Below are 17,914 nucleotides of genomic sequence, written 5' to 3' on the forward strand. Positions count from 1 at the left end.
ATGCAGACCTAAAGAAGCAGATTAATTTTTTATGTGGCTTTTTTTCCAGATATAGAAGTTAGTTCAATAAAAACCATAGCTGCTCCTGAGAATGTTTTCCTTAATTGTGTCCTTAAATTATAACATCTGGTGCTGTACCACTATCACATTTTTTCTTCACGTGAAACATTATTCAGTCTAGTATTGAGTATATGTGTGAGGTGAAAGCTTGAAAAGTAAACAGAAATTACACCTTTTAAGGGTTACCAAATGTGTAGAAATGACTTTCAGTTGGGGAAATCTGAATCATAAATGGCTTTAGGCTAGGAAAGTATTTGAGACAGGTATTACACACAGTTCCCCATTTATTATGTTCTCTATTAGACATCCACTTTTGACCATGGTGGGAGGTGGGATATTTGCTTAGGTGGGTTTTTGTTCATCTCCTATGGCTGCTTTTATAATTATGTGACTGAGAGTGCTACAAATGCAACAGCCTTACCTCTACTTCCTTTTCAGTCATGTTTTCCTTACCTCCTCCTCCTCAGCATCACTGTCTGTTTTGGCAGCAATATTGCCATAGCTCAGACAGTACTGATTGCAGCGCACCATGTTCTGGGGTATTGACCATGAAGTAGCAGTTTGCTCAAATGCTAAGAAGGATGTTGAAGGGTTGCTTTTGGTTTTTTGGTTTGTTTTTTTTCTTTTGTTTGTTTGGTTTTCTTCTAATTTGGTGGGATTTTTGTTTGGTTGGTTTTGGTTTGGGGTTGTTTTTTGGTTTTTTTCATAAAGTCTTACAAGATTAGTATTTGTGGGACACAGCTGGAGTCAGAGCCACACAGCTAAACCAGATTCATAAAATGAATGTGTGGTAGGAGGCTGTAATTTATCTGCATCTTTGACATCCTGCCTACAAACTGTTCACTAATCTTTTTTTTTTTTTTGTTCCCCTGGGCTTATGATCCTATTCCAGGCTTCTGGAGACCACTTGAGACTTCTGCTAAATTGTGCAGCAGCTTGCCAGAGAAAGAGAGTTGGTTGGAAACAAAACTCTGCTTTCCTGCTTGATACTTTTTTTTCCTAAGATGCATTACAGCTTTAAGATGACTCATTCAAAAGAACTTTAATTTCTCATTGATATAGAGTTAAAGCTTCTCTGTCTCAGTCAATGAGGCTACCTGGCAATGAGCATCTGTGACAAAGCTGATAGATCCTCCTGTTTTCCATACAGGAAGCTTGACATAGAGGAGCTAAACTCACTTTGTACCATTTTGATCTTAAATAGTTGTTGAATCTAGGGAAGAATGATTGGATACCTGACCAAAATACCTCTTGAGGTTTAATTTTCTTGTGTACTGATCCCTGGTGTGTTAATCCCAGAAAAGGCTAAGGTTGGTACTGTAGGTATCCTATATGTGCCAGTATGTGGAGGTGACTTTGCCATCGTATTCACACCAGTGTCCATGTGTTGCTATCGTTTATATAAATAAGAATCCCAAAATGGAACACTTTGGGTTTAGAATTTACAAAATGCTTTTTTTTTTTCTTTTTCTCTAATTTAGTGTATACCTTTTCTAAGTATTCTTTGCTTCTCTGTCCACCTCACCTGCCACACAGCTTCTCTCTTTCCCTTACTGAACTGCGTGGACAACCTGTCCCAGTGTCCACAGGGTAGGAAACCTGGACTGAGACCCATGCTTGGAGGCAGCCTCTCCAGTGATGGCACTCTCAATGATGTAGCTTCAGAATTGAATGTAAGATTACAGTGGTAAATCAATGGCCTTTTAGCTCTGCTCTGCTGTTTAGTGGCGACATTTTTATTTTCTGTCTGTACTTACCTGCACTTTATATCATGTGTGCTTTTCTTTTCTATTTTTCTTTACATTTATAGCTGATGCAGATGCATTTAAAATTCTCCTGGAGATGAAGCTGAAGAAGAGGCAGAAAAGGCCTGCTTTACCAAACACTGTGACTGAGCTTAATACTGAGGATGGTTCTAAAGTATATGTGGTTGGAACAGCCCACTTCAGTGACAGCAGCAAAAAGGATGTAGTAAAGGTAAATACTCAGTGTGAGCCCTTCAGCAGCATCTTTATAATGTTTCAGTTTAGCACTAAGTAGAATGAAGTCCAGCTCTCTGACTTGGTTCTGTGCTGTAACCTTCAGGCTCTGTTTTTTGTAATTGGCTGTTAGAGGACTAACAGCACTATGGGATGAGAAGCAGACATTTACAGTAATAATTTTTGATGCAATACATGGTCTCCCAGCTCAAATATTTTTATTTGCCCTTCAGTAAAAAAGGCAGATACAGCATCAGTGTTGAAAGTAGAAATCTCACTAGTGAAGCTTACATTGCTTGGATAGTATTTGGCTGTAAAGCCATCCTGCACAACACTTGGATTCCATTCTCAAGCTGCAAATAGGTCTGAAGCCCTAGTGCAAGTAGGAACTATTTCATATTGTACCTCCTGCAAGCTCTGCAGTTTAGACTGCCTTTATTCAGGAGGTAGAGGGAGAGGAATCTTGTAAGAACCAGGGTTGCAGGGTTGACAGTTCTGGCACAAAGTGCATCCTAACTCAGATAGAAAAATACCACAGTCAAATCAATTTTGTGAATGTGAAAAGTTTACCATGAAGTGTTTCTTCCCTGCTCCCCTCCCCAGCACAGTATGTTCACCATTATCCTGTCCCAAAGCATCCAGTAACTAAGACATTTTGCTGTCACCTGCCTTAGTATTTTTGTCAATGCATAGTTATTTGGAGAACTCTTATTTACTACTGTTTTTTTAATTGAAAATTATTATTGGAATGTGATTTTAAGGTCCTTTCTCTCTTTAAAATGTTGATATTGGCTGCATTCCTGTTTATTCCTTTCTAAAGCAGTATAAATGAATTCATCTTTTTCAGACAATACAAGAAGTGCAGCCTGATGTAGTTGTGGTGGAACTATGCCAGTACAGAGTTTCTATGTTAAAGATGGATGAAAAGACATTACTAAAAGAAGCCAAAGAAATAAATCTGGAAAAACTTCAACAAGCTATAAAACAGGTATGATTCCTACAGTGAGAATTAAAGGTTTATGTTAAGAACAATTTGTCAGATTGCAATCAAAACCAGTGTTCCCACCAGCTGGGAACCTAATACTGTTGATGCAGGTGAGAGTACTATTACACTGGCAAAGCTAGGCTTGGGTGTTATTTCTGTTTTCAGATGGAGCATTGAGGACTTTCTTTTCACAACAGGATTGGTTGGGCAAATTGCTGACCTTGACAGGAATCCTCCTGCATTAACAGCTGCTCTATTTGCAGGGCACAAGTCTAACTTTGCAATTGTAATGCTCTGCTAATATATTTAAATGTGATTATTATTCCTGCAATCTGCATCTGTATCACAACTATTAAAGAGCACTTAATTTTGGTGTTTTCTGTTTAGGTGCATTCCTTCTTCAACCTAGTGTGTTGCTCTTTAATTCCTACCTATCCCCTTGTCTTTGGAGTAGTTTCTAATTGACAATAGGCCCTAGAGGGGGATTCTGAAAAATTTGGGCTAAAAAGTGTGGGATTCTCTTCAAATTATAACTACTCTGGCAGTTTGATGTTGACATGTCTGGATATGTGTGCCAAAAAAAATCCTGTATTTTTTCAGTTCCACTTAGCTAGCTTGTATTTGAGTGATTTTAAGCTAGACACAGTGCAACAACACAAAGTTGACTTAAAAATGACAGGACACTTGATTAGAATGGCAGTGTTTGGTCAATAGTAAAGAGTTTCAATGTCCAGTTGGATGAAGAATTTTGTAGATTGTTATTTTGATTGTGTGGTAACTGTATATTGGAATTGCTTTATTGATATAATTGGGGGACTTCCAGGAGTGCACCCTCCTCCCAGAGGAATATAATCTGCATGAATGCAGAGGCCCTTGCAGTGGCTCAGGGCTATGCTCACATACAAGGTCTCAGGACTGGCTTTCTGATTCACTGAGGGAGGCAATAATGTGTCTTTGCTGTTTTCTTTGTTTATGCCCTATGAAAGGAAAAGACACTGCAAAACACTTGCATGTTGCGTAAATTGTCGCATCTATCTGTTTATCTTAGGTAAGGTGGATTATTCTGATGCATGTAGCCAAAATGCATGTTCACAACAACTGGAACAGCATACCTGGGGGGTCTTCTGATCTTGTGAACAGGCACAGAAACTTTTTTCTTTATATCAAAGCTAAATGCAACAGTTTTGTTGTGTTAAGAGGAAAAGAACAATGAAAACAAAATAGCAGACTTTTTTTTCTCTGTGATGTAAAGTCAGGTTGGCAGCTTGGCAGGTAGCACTTCCTACCTGGGCTTGAAGTGATCTTGCATGCAGGCAGTAGAAAACACAGACTCTGTTGGGTCCAAAGCCAGAGAATACTGCAAAGATCCTTCCTATTCTTATAGCTCAGTATTAGTCTCCTTTACTCTATTTGCAGGAATAATGCAAATAATAAAATTTGAACATTTGGCCTTTTAAAGAACGTATTTCTCTATCTATGGTCTCAACCAAAAAATTCCCCAACCTTTTCCCCTTTGAATCACTAACAGTATGGATTATATAGGGAAAACCAGGAGAACAGTCCAACTGTCTCATGCCAAATTATAGTGTCTTTGTTTTTCTCTGATAAACATCAGACCAGTTGGTAAGTTGCTCAGTTATGCCTTAGTTGCCTCATCTTATTGAAATGAGACAGGCCCAAAAGCTACACTAAAAGTCAAAGCTGCTTCCAACTTTCATCCTTAAGTTTGGAAATGATTTCGGAAAAAAAGCCCAAATGGTGTCTTATTATAATCACTTACATTAAATATTTAAGCGCTAAAATTGGATTTCATTGCTCTTAATTGAAGCTGGAAGATGAGCAGAATGTTGACATGAAACATAACATATTTGCAATGGATCACTGGCATCCACAGCTTGTCAGGTAACTGCTGCAGGTTAAAGCCAGACTTCCTTTAGCTCCTCCTTGAATTTCAAAACCCTTACAGTTGTTTGCAGAGAGTTGTTTGCTTTCCATTAAGCAAAGCAACATGGTGCAGAGTGGTATCTGGCTCAAATGTGGATAACCTGGAGATGTGCAGTACCAGTTGGCTCAAACCAAACTGATAAGACAGGTTTTTTCCTTACCTTCTCCCTGGCTTCCTGTTTCTACTATCCCTTCTGTGTCTGTACCACAGAACTGTTCAACCATTAAGTTATTCAGACACTTGCTTCAAGCACACAGAGTAAATACAGACTGAAATAAATCTGGCTATCCTTCTTTATTTTCTTAACCTGTTGTACGTTTTTGTTGAAAGGCAGAATACTTTGGCCACACAGTGAGGTAAACTGATAAAAACTGACATATGGGCTGTATTGATCAGTGAATTGGCTCCAAAATGTAGCTTCAGTGCTGTTTCTTGATTAAAATAATTAATGTTTTTTTTTAATTTCTGTGAACAGTGCATTCTTCAGCCTGTTTTTTTTACATGTTTTTCTCCCTCTTGTGCCAGAATGGAGTCATGTCTGGATTGATGCAAATGCTGCTTCTGAAGGTTTCTGCTCACATCACAGAGCAGCTGGGAATGGCCCCAGGAGGAGAATTCAGGGAAGCTTTCAAAGAGGTGAGAACTTGAGATGGCTTTTCTGAGGTCAGATTACTGGCCTTTTGCTTCCAGAGTTGAACTCAATAAAACCATTTTGCTATTGCCTAGAAAAGAGCACTCTGGCCATACCTCTGCTGAAGCCAATAAAGTAGTAAAAATCATTTTCGACTTCAAACTGTACCTTAGGGTACAAAGATTGGTAGACATAAGTGGTAGGAAAGCAATTCAAATAAGGCTTTTTCCTGATGATATTTCTGAAGATATTTGTTTTATTAATGATTTCGTTTCTTTTAAATAATTATTTTTGAATTCTCAATATTGATGTTGGTACCATTGTTTGTTGGTGTCAGGCTTTCAGGCTGTGAAAACCAGCTCTAAAGGATTAATGAGATCTGATATGTTCCATTCATCTACAAAGATTGGGGAAGTCAAAATATCTGACTGATCTGTTGGTCCTATATGGTCTTTTTAATGTCACCTTTTGTGCTACTGCCAGCAGTGGTACTGGAATGGATCACTGTTAGCTCTAGTTAGCTGTGTTTTACAATACTCTTACTTTTTTGTCTGGGAATACTGGGACACTATTTTCTGTATGTGCATCCATCTTGCAAAATGTATCTTGCTATTTTAATGTAAATTATGCACTAGTAAGGAAATCTGAGAGACATTGCTGATAAATAATCTGGAATCACCTGTTATATTTATCCTTAATAAAAAGAAAACTTCTTCAAAGTTTATTTTCTTGAGCATTCTAGACCAGAATTAAATATTTTAAGTATTTCCCATTTTAAGCAGGAAAGAAAAAAAAATAGCTCTGTCCTATTCTAAAGTGATTGCTGGAAATTTTTAAACAACTATCCATAGAAAAGAATTTTCTAGAAATTCCATACTGTGCTAAAATATGTCAGGGTGAGCTTACAGCCAAGTCTCCCATTATCATGTGGTATCTGACATCAGTTATTGTCTCATAAGCTCTTTCTTTAATATCTTTTACCATGACCAGCTGTAAGGTTGATGATCCTGACAAATGCTAGGTGAAACCAAAATGATGACACCATTGATGGTTCACCTCAGACCTTACTCAGGCCCAGATATTGAGCCACACTGCCACCTTATGTAGTAAATATTCAGAACCTTTGTGCTTCAGTACAAGTAACCTCAGGGGTGTGGTATTACAATTTAATGGAATACCAACTGCAGTGTGTAGTTGATTTATTCCTTTATGAGGTAATGTAGTAGTATTTTACAAATTTTACTTATTGCAAAGCCAAACTATTTTTTGTGTTGAAGTATGGAATATCTTGCTCTTTAAGATACCTTGTATAACACAGTAAATCCTTACTGTTCATTAATAAGAATGTGCTGTGCTGCAGTATGATATGTTGACTAGTTATTTGTATGTTCCCTTTCAGGCCAGTAAAGTACCTTTCTGTAAATTCCACCTTGGTGACCGGCCCATCCCTGTTACATTTAAGAGAGCAATTGCTGCACTTTCCTTCTGGCAAAAAGTCAAGCTTGCCTGGGGCCTTTGCTTCTTATCTGACCCCATCAGGTATGAATAAGCACCCCATATGTTTTATGTTTGGGATGGATTATTCAATTCTTCAGTTTGACTTTAGTATGAGGGTACCCAGTCTGATGCAATGAAATTTGAAGTTAGTGAGAAGGATGAATATACAAACTATCCTGCAATAAGATGTATTTTTGAAGTGAAAACTGTGTTTCTGATCTTGTCAGCTCTTCCTTTGTCTTTCAATGCATTACTTCCAGGTGAAGTGTAAGATTAGATGCTGAAGAATCTCTAGTATACTTTAAAAATGTCTTTAAATTATTATTTTATTATGCAAAAAATGAAATCTTTCTCACTACTGTGTGGGGACATTGTAAATAAGAGAGTAAAGGCCTCAGTACAATAATTTGTATATTCTTAAGAATATCCACATCCAGTCATCATCATGAGATTCCATGGAAAATGAAGTAATAACTCAACATCAAAGTTGTCAGTCTGTTGATGTTTCTGGGTCTGTTGAAAGCTAGCATTTCTCCTTCAGCTTGCCCTGCTGACATTTGTAGTGTCCTTTTCATCTTGGAAACTAAAGGAAGCCTGTTTGACGTCATTCTTTGATAGACAATGATGCTAAACCAGATAATGTCATTGCCACAAGCTATGACCCACAGCTAGGGGTGTTAACAGAGGGGTTTATAGCATCTATGAAAAGAATAAAAGCTCATTACATTTACTCCTGCAGTTCCTTTTTTGCATTTCCTGCCTGTTTGCTATTTTTCTGTTCTGCAAATTGGTTTATAACTTTGACATCCCTGCTAAGGACCTGTGATTGACACTGGGAACCTGCAGATCTTTCTCCATGCCCTCAGACTGTGCATTAGTGTCCCTTTTTTGTTCCTTAAGTAGAGTCTCTGTGTGTTCAATGATCAGATCTGCTTCTTCAGAAGAGCTGTGTATAGGCTCTTCTAAGCTTATTAATGCACACTGAAAATGGGGCACCATGGTAACTCCTGCCTTTAAAGCCCTAGTGGTTTTGTTGACTTGAGTTGCCAGCTTTTAAAGTCGGAAAGGAGAAAATCCAGTTGAACGGGCTAAAGGCAGTGACCTCTTTTCTCTCCCTTTCCTTCACTGTAGAGGTATTGTTAGGTATCAAGTTCTACAGGTTTATGGAGATTATTTTCCTTCTGGAGAGGAAAGCTGGGGGAAGAGAACTGCAGACTGTGTTTAGGTGTAACACCCAATTGTTTTTATTCATTAGTTTGTCTGTGTTGACCTTTAAAGCGTAATAGATACTGAGAAAACTTACCTTTCTTTCAGTAAAGATGATGTGGAGAAATGCAAACAGAAGGATTTACTGGAACAGATGATGGCAGAAATGATTGGAGAATTCCCTGATCTTCATCGAACGATTGTCTCTGAACGAGATATTTACTTGACCTACATGCTGAAGCAAGCAGCAAAGCAGATAGAACTACCTCGAGCTTCAGAAAGTAATTGTTTTAAAGCAGAGATTATAACCAGCAAGGTGTTCTTTGTGTACTGCTCCAAAGTTCAGTTCTCAGAAAATCTGGGATGTTCAGTTCATGAATGCCATGTGTCACATAAGATACAATGCTTAAAAAAATTTGAAAAGGGGTATTACTCTTCTGTTGAAGCCACCTAGAGCAGTAGACTCTAAATTATGTTTCCTTTCTCATTGTGCTATTTAAAACTGGTAAGTACTAATTAGCCAACCATTTCAAAAGGCAGGGATCTGGTATGACAGCACAGTATGGGACTGTCTTCTATCTTGCTTGTCCCATTTTCTCACCAAATTCATTGTTGTCACTGGCTGCTGAGGGACTCATTTCTTGATAAGTTCTCTCATTTCAGTACTCTTCGTAGGTTTTTTAATAATTGTAAATTGGGCTCCTAGGAACTTTGATGATCTAACAGTAATAATCATATGTGACTGCTATTTCAGTAATAATCATATGTGACTGCTATTTCAGCAAGGTATAGGCATATACAAAAATAGTATTTGTCTAATCTTTGGAAGTATTCTGCTGCCATACATAATTGGCATGCCCTCCTATAGATAAGCATACTGAAGTGTGCTACCTCTTATTTAATATCTTAACATAGTGTTTGTCATCACTTTAGTGCAGAACTGTTGTTTTTGCAGTTCTGCTTTAGAGCAACTCTAGAATAGACTGAGAAAAAGAAAATTTAGAAAAACCAATTTGATAAATGTGTAATAGTTCTAGTGTTTTCAATACAGTTTTGTTCCATTTTGAAGTGGGTTGCTCTTCACATGTTTACTTATTTTTCTGGGAAAATCAAGGGTGAATATTTAAAGCAAAACAGTGGAACTTGTATTTTATATCTATGTATTATGTAGAATTTTCCCCATAGGAAAGCAGCCTGATCATTTTTCCTTAGAAAGTTTTTTGTGAGTTATTTTATTGTGGGATGGTGCTATATTTTTCATTGGGGAAAACTTCCAGAAACCACATTTTGGGTGCTGTGAAATATGGATGGTAAATGGGAGGTGAGGGTGAGAGCTGGCACATGTTGCATTGGTCTGATGGTTGCTGGCTAGCTGCTGGATGTCTCTGGCCTGGATTTGCTGTTGCTGAGGCCAGGTGTAACAGAGAGCTTCAGAGGAACAGGTGTGGTCTCAAGCATTGCTCTCTGATTGTGAGCCCAAATCTTGTTACACTTTATGTGCCAGGTGCCACTGTCCAAAGTGGCAGAGAAAGTGCTCTGTTCAGGAGACAGCAAACACCAGGGGTGTTCCTCATAAGCAGCACAGAAACATGACCTACACAGAAAAGGAAAGAAGTTAATTTAGCTTGCATCTGCCAGGCCTGTCAACCTGAGGCTGAAGTATGAGCACTGGCCAGGTCTATTTATTAAATAAATGATTCCTGGAAATCTAGAAACTGTGCTGACTTTTTCAGACTTTCAGTGAAAGAGGCAGTAGGTGAGATCAGTATGCAACAACAGGGTTTCAATATGTGGTAGTAAAAGCCCCTGTATTTTCAAAATTAAACTTTGTAGTCTCACACATTGGCTAATTCTTTATAACTTTAAATTAGTTCTTTTACAGATATATTCCTTTCTCTTCATCTTTCTTTTCTCAGATGAACCTAGAAAATATATCCCGGCTGTTGTAGTTGGTGTTGTTGGCATGGGTCACGTACCTGGGATTGAAAAGAACTGGAATTCTGACTTGAAGATCCAGGAAATAATGAGGTAACAGTTGTGCTTTTCTACATGTTGATGTAACAGCTTCTTTTGCTAAAAACTAGCAGTTTTTTTGGAGTTTTTTGGTTGATTGTCACAGCTTGAAGAAGCATCTCTACTGTCATCCCTGCCCTGTCAGCTTGCTGACTTACTGTGCAGTGCTTGCAGATTGTGCTGACAGGAAAGAAAAAGAAAGTATCAAAGGAAAAAAATAAATAGTTAAATATGGAGGGAAATAAAGATGAGAATGTGCCCTTGCCTAGACAGAAAATCAATTGGTCCTGATTTAAGTCTTCTAAAGCAAAAATTCAAATGAGGGCTGTTGAAGATGGTGAAAACAGAACAAGGCTTTTAGTCTAACTTAGGTAAATGTAAATCATTGGATTTAAAGCTTTTGTTTTGTCAGGACACTCTGACTCTGGCAAGCTTAGTGTTGCAGTTGTTTGTACCCTATTTTAAGTGTATATCTAAGTAATGACTTGTTTTAATGTGTATACCTAATTATGAGCTGCTTTAAGCCATGTACCTCGTGAACTCTTGCTTCAAAGTACCTATTAAAATAGATGTTTATGCTTTGTTAAAAGACAGAATTGAAGAACCAAAGCATTCAGACTATGTGTATCCCATAAAGCCACAAAGGTCAGGATTTCAGAAATACAGGAGAGATTATAATATAACCTAGTAGTATTGGTCTGTGGGGCTTTAGGATTATGGAGTCTTTCAGAAATTCACTCTTTCCTTATCACATCTGTTTATTGTGCTTATGTAACCACCTCACCCATCTCTTCAGAGACTATGAAAACCAGAAAAGACTGACATCCACATAAATGTTATATGTAGACTTCTAAAATATGATTTAGAGAGACTTTTGTTGTCTGGATTCAAGAACACAAAGTAGAGAGGCTCTGCCTAGCCATTTATAATTGTCTTTCCAGGCCAAGCCTCACCTGGAGTCACAGACTAGATGTCCATTTTCCTCTGCACCCTCACAAATAACCTGTGTAGTTGTGTGGTGGCTGTTGGTTGCATCATTGACAGCACAGAACTGAACAGCCCAAAGACCAAGTGCAAGTCTTCAAGCCTGCATAGAAGGTCTTTCTCATCAAAGTTTAGGCTCTGACTTGATTGTCTTTACCATGCCACTGCCATAACTGAGCAGAAGAGTTACTCGTATTTTTCACAAGGCATTAATATTGCATTAACTTGATTTTCTGAAATAATTTGAAGCAAATGACATTCATAAGAGCGCTATATTTGCAAATTATTTTTCTTTCAACTTTTTTGCCCTTCCTGCTGTTACACTGCAGTTGCAGAGCAGAGTTAGACCTTTCTTTTGTGGGTTTAGTGTTCATCACCGCTGTAAGATGGCAAGTTTCTAAGACTTTCTCAGGTATTTAGTAAATTTTAGAAGTTGGAACATGAACTTGAAAACTTTCTGGCTAAAAACATAAATGTATTTCTAATTTTTAAGTTCATGCATTGAACCTGACTCCGAGCAGACCTTCCTGTCTGCCACAGAATATTTTGAGTTGGAAGGGATGTACAAGGATCATTGAGTCCTTGTGAATGGCCCAAACAGGTATTGAACTCATGACCTGGGCATTATTAGCACTGTGCTCTGATCAGCTGTTATTAGTTGTTTCTTTTAAATTGTGGTGATGTATTGGAATTGAGAAAGAGTAGGTGGAGAAAATTATAAGAGCACATAAAGAGATCCCTTTACACCATTCTTGGATCAATACATACACTTTTTTTAACTCTCCTGTATATTGCTGTAATGTGCAAAGTCTTACCAGTGATAACTTTTCCCTAGTTTGAGCACATGGATCTAAACTCAGTCTAGTTGTATCCTTATCTCAGCACATTTAACCTGGTTTGAGATCACCCAGTGTTTTTGCACTATTGTAACTGATTACTTCTGAATACATTAGAAACTTTTTCTGGATATAAATGAATGATAATTGAGGCTCCTTTGAAACAGCATATGGAAGCCTCTGAGTTGCCTGTGAGAGGATTATGAGTTGCTGTGGGTGCAGAGCCTGTTAGTGAGGGTACAGGGCTGCATGTGCATGTGGCTGTGCTCTCAAAGTCAACTTTATTGGGAAGGTACTATTAACTGTTTGCTTCATATGCCCACAGTGAGACTGCTTGACTGCTGGGGGGTAGACCTGGTGTGCCTGTTGTGTCCTGGTTCAGGTGGCCAGTGCAGAGACTTCCAAGCGGCTCTGTGAAAATCTCATATTCTCTTTTAGTATTCTTCAAAAAGTCTGAATATTGACTTAATTATTTTGGCAGGGTGATGGACAAGTAAAGCTTCCTAGCCATTAAGAGTGGCATAAGTAGAAAGGGATTTGTTAGTGTTTATTCATTTTCATTGTTACTGAATTCTATGTAGCCCTTGAACATGAAAGAATACACTGTTCATCCATGATGCATCTGTTACGTGAAAATTTCCTGCACTGTGGGGAGGAAGGGGAGAAAAAATCCCTTTTCTTTTTTTTAATTGGAAAATGCCTACTGTTTCCAGCTATGCAAATATTAATATTGTTTTCTATCTTTTGTTTCAGTGTGCCTCCTCCATCAGCTTCAAGTAAGATTTTCAAATTTGTTTTAAAAGCAACAGTTTTTGGACTACTGGGATACAGCTGCTACCGAATAGGTCACAGGACAGTTCAGTTTGTTCTCTCAATGCCAGCAACACAGAGCTATCTTCAGAGGCTGACAGAGGTGCCTCAGTAGTGATCAACCAGTAGAGGCTCTATGTGAAGAAGGTGGCTGAGGAAAGGGCGATGGAGGCAATGCATGAACTGGACTGAAGGATGAGGATTCTAGTCAGACCTGATTGATGCTGAGCAACACTCAATCACTATATAATAAAAGATTTGGTACTAAAGTTACACCAGCTATGATCTAATTAATAGTTTTGATTCTTGATAGGTGTGTTGCATGAAACCAGATGATTCCCGATTGAGGTAAAAGAAATGTGTATGCAAATATATATATATATTATATATGCATACTATATACATGTTCACTATATATATGCATTATATATAATATATATATATAAAACTGATGATGTAGTACAGGCAGCTTAAAGGGTGTGTGTTCATGTCTCCTTTTCCAGAGGAAAGAACAACACAAAGTATCCTAATCGACTGCATCTCCTCTGAAGTTCAGGGACACTTGAGTGATTCTTTGCTTTTTTTTCCTTAGGTATAATAATACCAAGTGTTCGTTTCTGGTGCCAGACACTTTTACACATAATTTAAAAGGACATCTTCTCAATGTGTGTTTTATACCTAAAACATTTAGGCTTTTTTTAAAATTAAGAGCTTTCCAGAAATTTCAGAATTGTACAGGCTGTCATACGTACACGGCTCAAATTTTTTACAAGCCTTACTGAAGAACAGGAATGTTGCCTTTAGATTGCATCCCTTGTTACCACCACCAGTTGAATTGTCTTTCTCCTGCATAGAGAAGGTATAGCCACCCCATCAGAATGCAATGTGGTTTGTGTCAGATGTTTACAGGACGCTCTGTTCCTTTAGACTAGCTTATTTAAACTGTATTATTTAGCCAAATCCTGCTGGTTCCAGTATTGTAAATTTAAGAGACTAGAACTACTGTACAATTTACTTTTGTTTCTCAGACCTTTCATATTTGGCATAAAAAGCTTGGAATTAACCTGCCCCTTGTTTTTGCTACATGAAAATACTTTATTTATCAATGTAATTTTGTGGTGGATGAATATTTTAATCTATTTAATAGGAAAGCAGTGTTCAATTTAGTTTTTCAACCAAATGTAGCATTTTATTTGGATTACCTGCTATTTATACGCAGAATTATGGGTACTACAGACTGCTGTTACTTTCTTTTTTAATTATCTGGAACAGTCATCCATCATCAATCTTTCTTTCTTTCTTTCTTTTTTTTTTTTTTAATCTTAGCCTCATATTTCATTGGAATTTTTTGGTACCTTCCCTTTTTCTAGGGTTGTCAGTGATTGTAAAATGCCCTTGGCAATCAGCTAGTCCTAGTTCAACAACACAGGTAACATTGTCATATCAAAGTTAACCCAATGTATTTGAGTGGAAATGTCCCATTTGCTCCTCAGGCTCATATACAGTTGCTCAATGCTTAAAGTGAGGTTTTAGTATCTGTATTAATTTCTTTTGGAAATGAAAGATGGGAACCAATATGTGAGGCAAGAGGAGGAAACGGTGATGTTGCGTTTTGTGTTTCATTTTGGTTTTTCAGTTGGTTCAATAAATCAAGAAACTTTTAATAGGGTATATTTCCAAAGGCTTGTCTTGGACATAGTTCCATACAGTCTTTGTTTGCTTAAAGTATGTACATCTGTCTTCTGTACAGTGTAGTCTTTTTTCAGCTTTTAAATTTAAGGGCCTGATGCTCCTCTGTGATGGCATTGATTTTGCTGGGAGCTGGTCTGTCCATGCAACCCGATGCTTTTCTGCCATGCTCTTTGAGAATTGTATGAGTTCCAGTGCAGCAAATTATTAAACTGTGTGATTATGTTAAACCTTACTGAATCTAACCTGATTCTGCAGAGCTCTTAAGATGATGCTAGGTGCTCTTCTGGGTCTGGGCCTTACAGGTGTCCAGGGAATAACCTTAGCAAATGAGAATGACAGCAATTCATGCTTCTAGGACACAAAGTATAAATGATAACACAGAAAATAGTGGGGGCAGGTCCTTTTATTTTCTATTTATTAGTGCTTAAGAAACCACCAGCCATCTCTAGCAAGAGGAGAAGCAGCATTTGTAAACAATTTATAGAAGAATAGACTGCCTAAATTTTGATTCCTGTTTTTTAAAAACATTTAATGTATTGTTTACAATTAAGCAGTACTATCTGCATAATTCTATTACATTTTATGTACATTTTTAAAAGATGAAAGCAAAAGCTTAAGCTCACTCTTCTCCTGTCTTTACTGACATACCAAAATGTTGTTCTGTTGGTTATTTTCTTGAGAATATTTAGCTGGTAGAATTAAATATATGGATATTTTGCTTTAAGTTATCTACAGATTTTTAAAGTATCTGCAGCTATTTTAAAAGCTCTGTAGATCTTTGATATCTGTGCTCAGGTAATTTTACACAAAGGAAAACAAATCTAAGGTAAATTTTAGATAGGAGCCTTAATCTTGGGTGGGACTAATGCTAAATGATTGTCATGGAGCATTCTTGTAGTCTTTGTTTTATGCTTTTTAGCCAAAAGTGATCACCATCTAAGGTGTCCATTTGTTATTCAGTTATACTCTTCAGTCAGTACCTTAAGTCTGTTGTTTCAATCATTTTTTTTTATTTTATTTTTTTAACAAACCATATCAGCAGATTCTTCAGAGAACTTCTTGGAGAATTTGCAATTTATCTTCCCACTGTTGCAAATTGGCAGATCATACACATGCACTGTTTATTCAGTGGCACTAGAAAGTGATGAATTTGCAGAACTAACAATTCTATGAATCCATACACAGATTCTTGATGTTGTGTATTCAATGTGTTGTACTGTTTATATAGCATAATCCATGGTTTAGGTCCATTCTTTTCTGTTCAAGTCAGTCCTTTCAGTGTTAGCAGCATCCTGTAAAATTTAAGTATATGTTGAATTGTCCCAGCCCCACTTCAACCTTATGAAGCCATATTGTATTTTTTTGGTGACATGTACATCTGTTTTATGCATTTGTACATGTGATGTAAATTTGAAGTATTTTTAACAATGTGTGCCTTTAAAGTGATTTAAAGTAAACAGCAGTATGTTCTATTATATAAAAAATAAAATATTTTAACCACCATTTCTGTTGAAGGTATTTATTTTCCTAATTAACCAGTATTTTTATTAAGAGCAAACACTGGCTAGCTAGATCTAGTACAAGATAATTTCACCATCTAACACATTTTCCTGGAGAACATTAGTTGAACTAATTACTTTCTGCTGAGGGGCATCTGAGTGTAGTGCTGGAGCAGGGAAACGAGTTTTTCTACCTATCACATGTAACTGGTTAAGAGGAAAAGGATGAGTTTCCTTGTCCTACTGAACACACAGGGAGACTGTCTGCTCAATGTGAGAACCTAAATTCAGAGTTAGGCATGGTGAGTTAATTTTTTGGTTGTTGCTGTTCTTTTCGTGTCTCCAGTGCTCAGCTTGCAAGGAGCTGACAGCTGTAGTCCCAGTCCAGCAGAGCACTCCAGCATTGGCTTACATCAGGCACAGTCATTTGTACTTAAAGTGCTGTCCTCCATGTGGGAAGTAAAGATCCTTTAAGTGCAAAAGATGTTGAATCGTGGCAAAGAGCTTTATCTTTCAAATTGACACAGGTAAATCAATATGACCATTATTTAAAAAATATATATATTAATACAAAGACCCTGTATTCATATATATGATAAGCTGTATTCCATACAGATAATGTATCATCTGTGTGTACCCTTTGTCAATCAGTGGTCCATCTTTTTTGATTGTGTGTAAAGCAAAATGCAGCCCTTTTTTTCCTTGATCAGGCAAAGTTCCCTCCAGTTGCAATTGGAGCTGTGGCTGCAAAGGATTGCTGGTAAAACCATTTAGGTGGAAGAAACAACTTTAAATCCTGTAGTGCTGTGCTGCCCCTGGGAGTGGCAGAGGACACTGCAAGCAGCTCTGCTCTAGAGCAGTGCTGGCTCAGGCAGCTGCCTGCTTTGGGAGCGTATCGTTCACCAGCATGACATTGCACACTGCTGGCCCACGTCACATTTGAGGTGTCTCTTCTATACCAAATACTGAACAAAATTTAAAAATTGACTTTTTGAAGTGGATTAAAATGTCTGTGTTTCCACTGGAAGATGTATTTCTGTGTGTATTGTAAAACATCTAAAAAAAGTGAGAAACATACCAAGTTACCTCAAAGTGCCAGGCAGTGGGAGCTACACATGGAAAAGAAACATCACATTATCACTTGTGTAACTCTTAAGATACTCATGTGTGTATTTCCTTGTTTCTTTTTAAAACTGAAATAAACTTTAATTTTAGACTTGAGTGTTTTAAGACTGACATTTTTGTAAGATATGGGAGCTTTTATGGATTGGCAGGAGAAGGGTCACTCTCATGTGGGGTGTGATGGACAGACTTCAGTGGGGTGCCAAGCCCATGCTGTAGAAAGAGGACACATGGAAGACATCGAGTAAGTAAGTAGCTCCAAAGATATGCACCTGAAATCAGTCTACTGACTCTTTGAGTGCAAAAATGCACCAGCTGTGTATATCCTCACACCAGCAGGTCTTGTGTGTCCATGCCTATGGGAGGACCCCAGGAACAGCTGAAGCAGCTCTCCAGTCCCAGCTGAAGAAACTGGCTGGGGGTTGTGTAGTTATCCACTCCTTCGTCACTTGCCTTGTGCCTGCTGCAGAGTGGAGCTTTCTGTATTCCAGGGAGGCAACAGCAGCAAAGATGGGAGTAGTCTTACCCTCATTTCCAGCAGAGAAAAGGCTGGGAGCTGGGGGGTGTCTGCTCTTTTCCATCACAAGCCCTTGTCCTTTGAGTCCTGATGCCTGACCTGGCTCTGGCTCGTCCTTGGTAGCTCCCTGCTGAGGGT

General features: G+C 37.9%; 1 protein-coding gene across 2 annotated transcripts in view; it reads left to right on the forward strand.

Moving 5' to 3' along the window:
• The window catches only part of TRABD (TraB domain containing), a 32,337-nt gene extending 14,979 nt beyond the window's left edge, over positions 1-17,358 (forward strand). The window contains exons 2-9 of one of the 2 annotated variants that reach the window (XM_036401141.1): positions 1,597-1,733; positions 1,871-2,037; positions 2,887-3,027; positions 5,495-5,605; positions 7,000-7,139; positions 8,412-8,584; positions 10,220-10,331; positions 12,890-17,358. In XM_036401141.1, coding sequence (XP_036257034.1) covers positions 1,903-2,037; positions 2,887-3,027; positions 5,495-5,605; positions 7,000-7,139; positions 8,412-8,584; positions 10,220-10,331; positions 12,890-13,061 — 984 coding nt within the window. In that variant the 5' untranslated portion in view covers positions 1,597-1,733; positions 1,871-1,902 and the 3' untranslated portion in view covers positions 13,062-17,358. The remainder of the gene's footprint in view (positions 1-1,596; positions 1,734-1,870; positions 2,038-2,886; positions 3,028-5,494; positions 5,606-6,999; positions 7,140-8,411; positions 8,585-10,219; positions 10,332-12,889) is intronic. The other variant, XM_036401140.2, reaches the window with a different exon arrangement.
• Positions 17,359-17,914: the final 556 nt, after the last annotated feature.

This window comes from Molothrus ater, chromosome 5 (genome assembly GCF_012460135.2).
Source record: "Molothrus ater isolate BHLD 08-10-18 breed brown headed cowbird chromosome 5, BPBGC_Mater_1.1, whole genome shotgun sequence".
NCBI lineage: Eukaryota > Metazoa > Chordata > Aves > Passeriformes > Icteridae > Molothrus > Molothrus ater.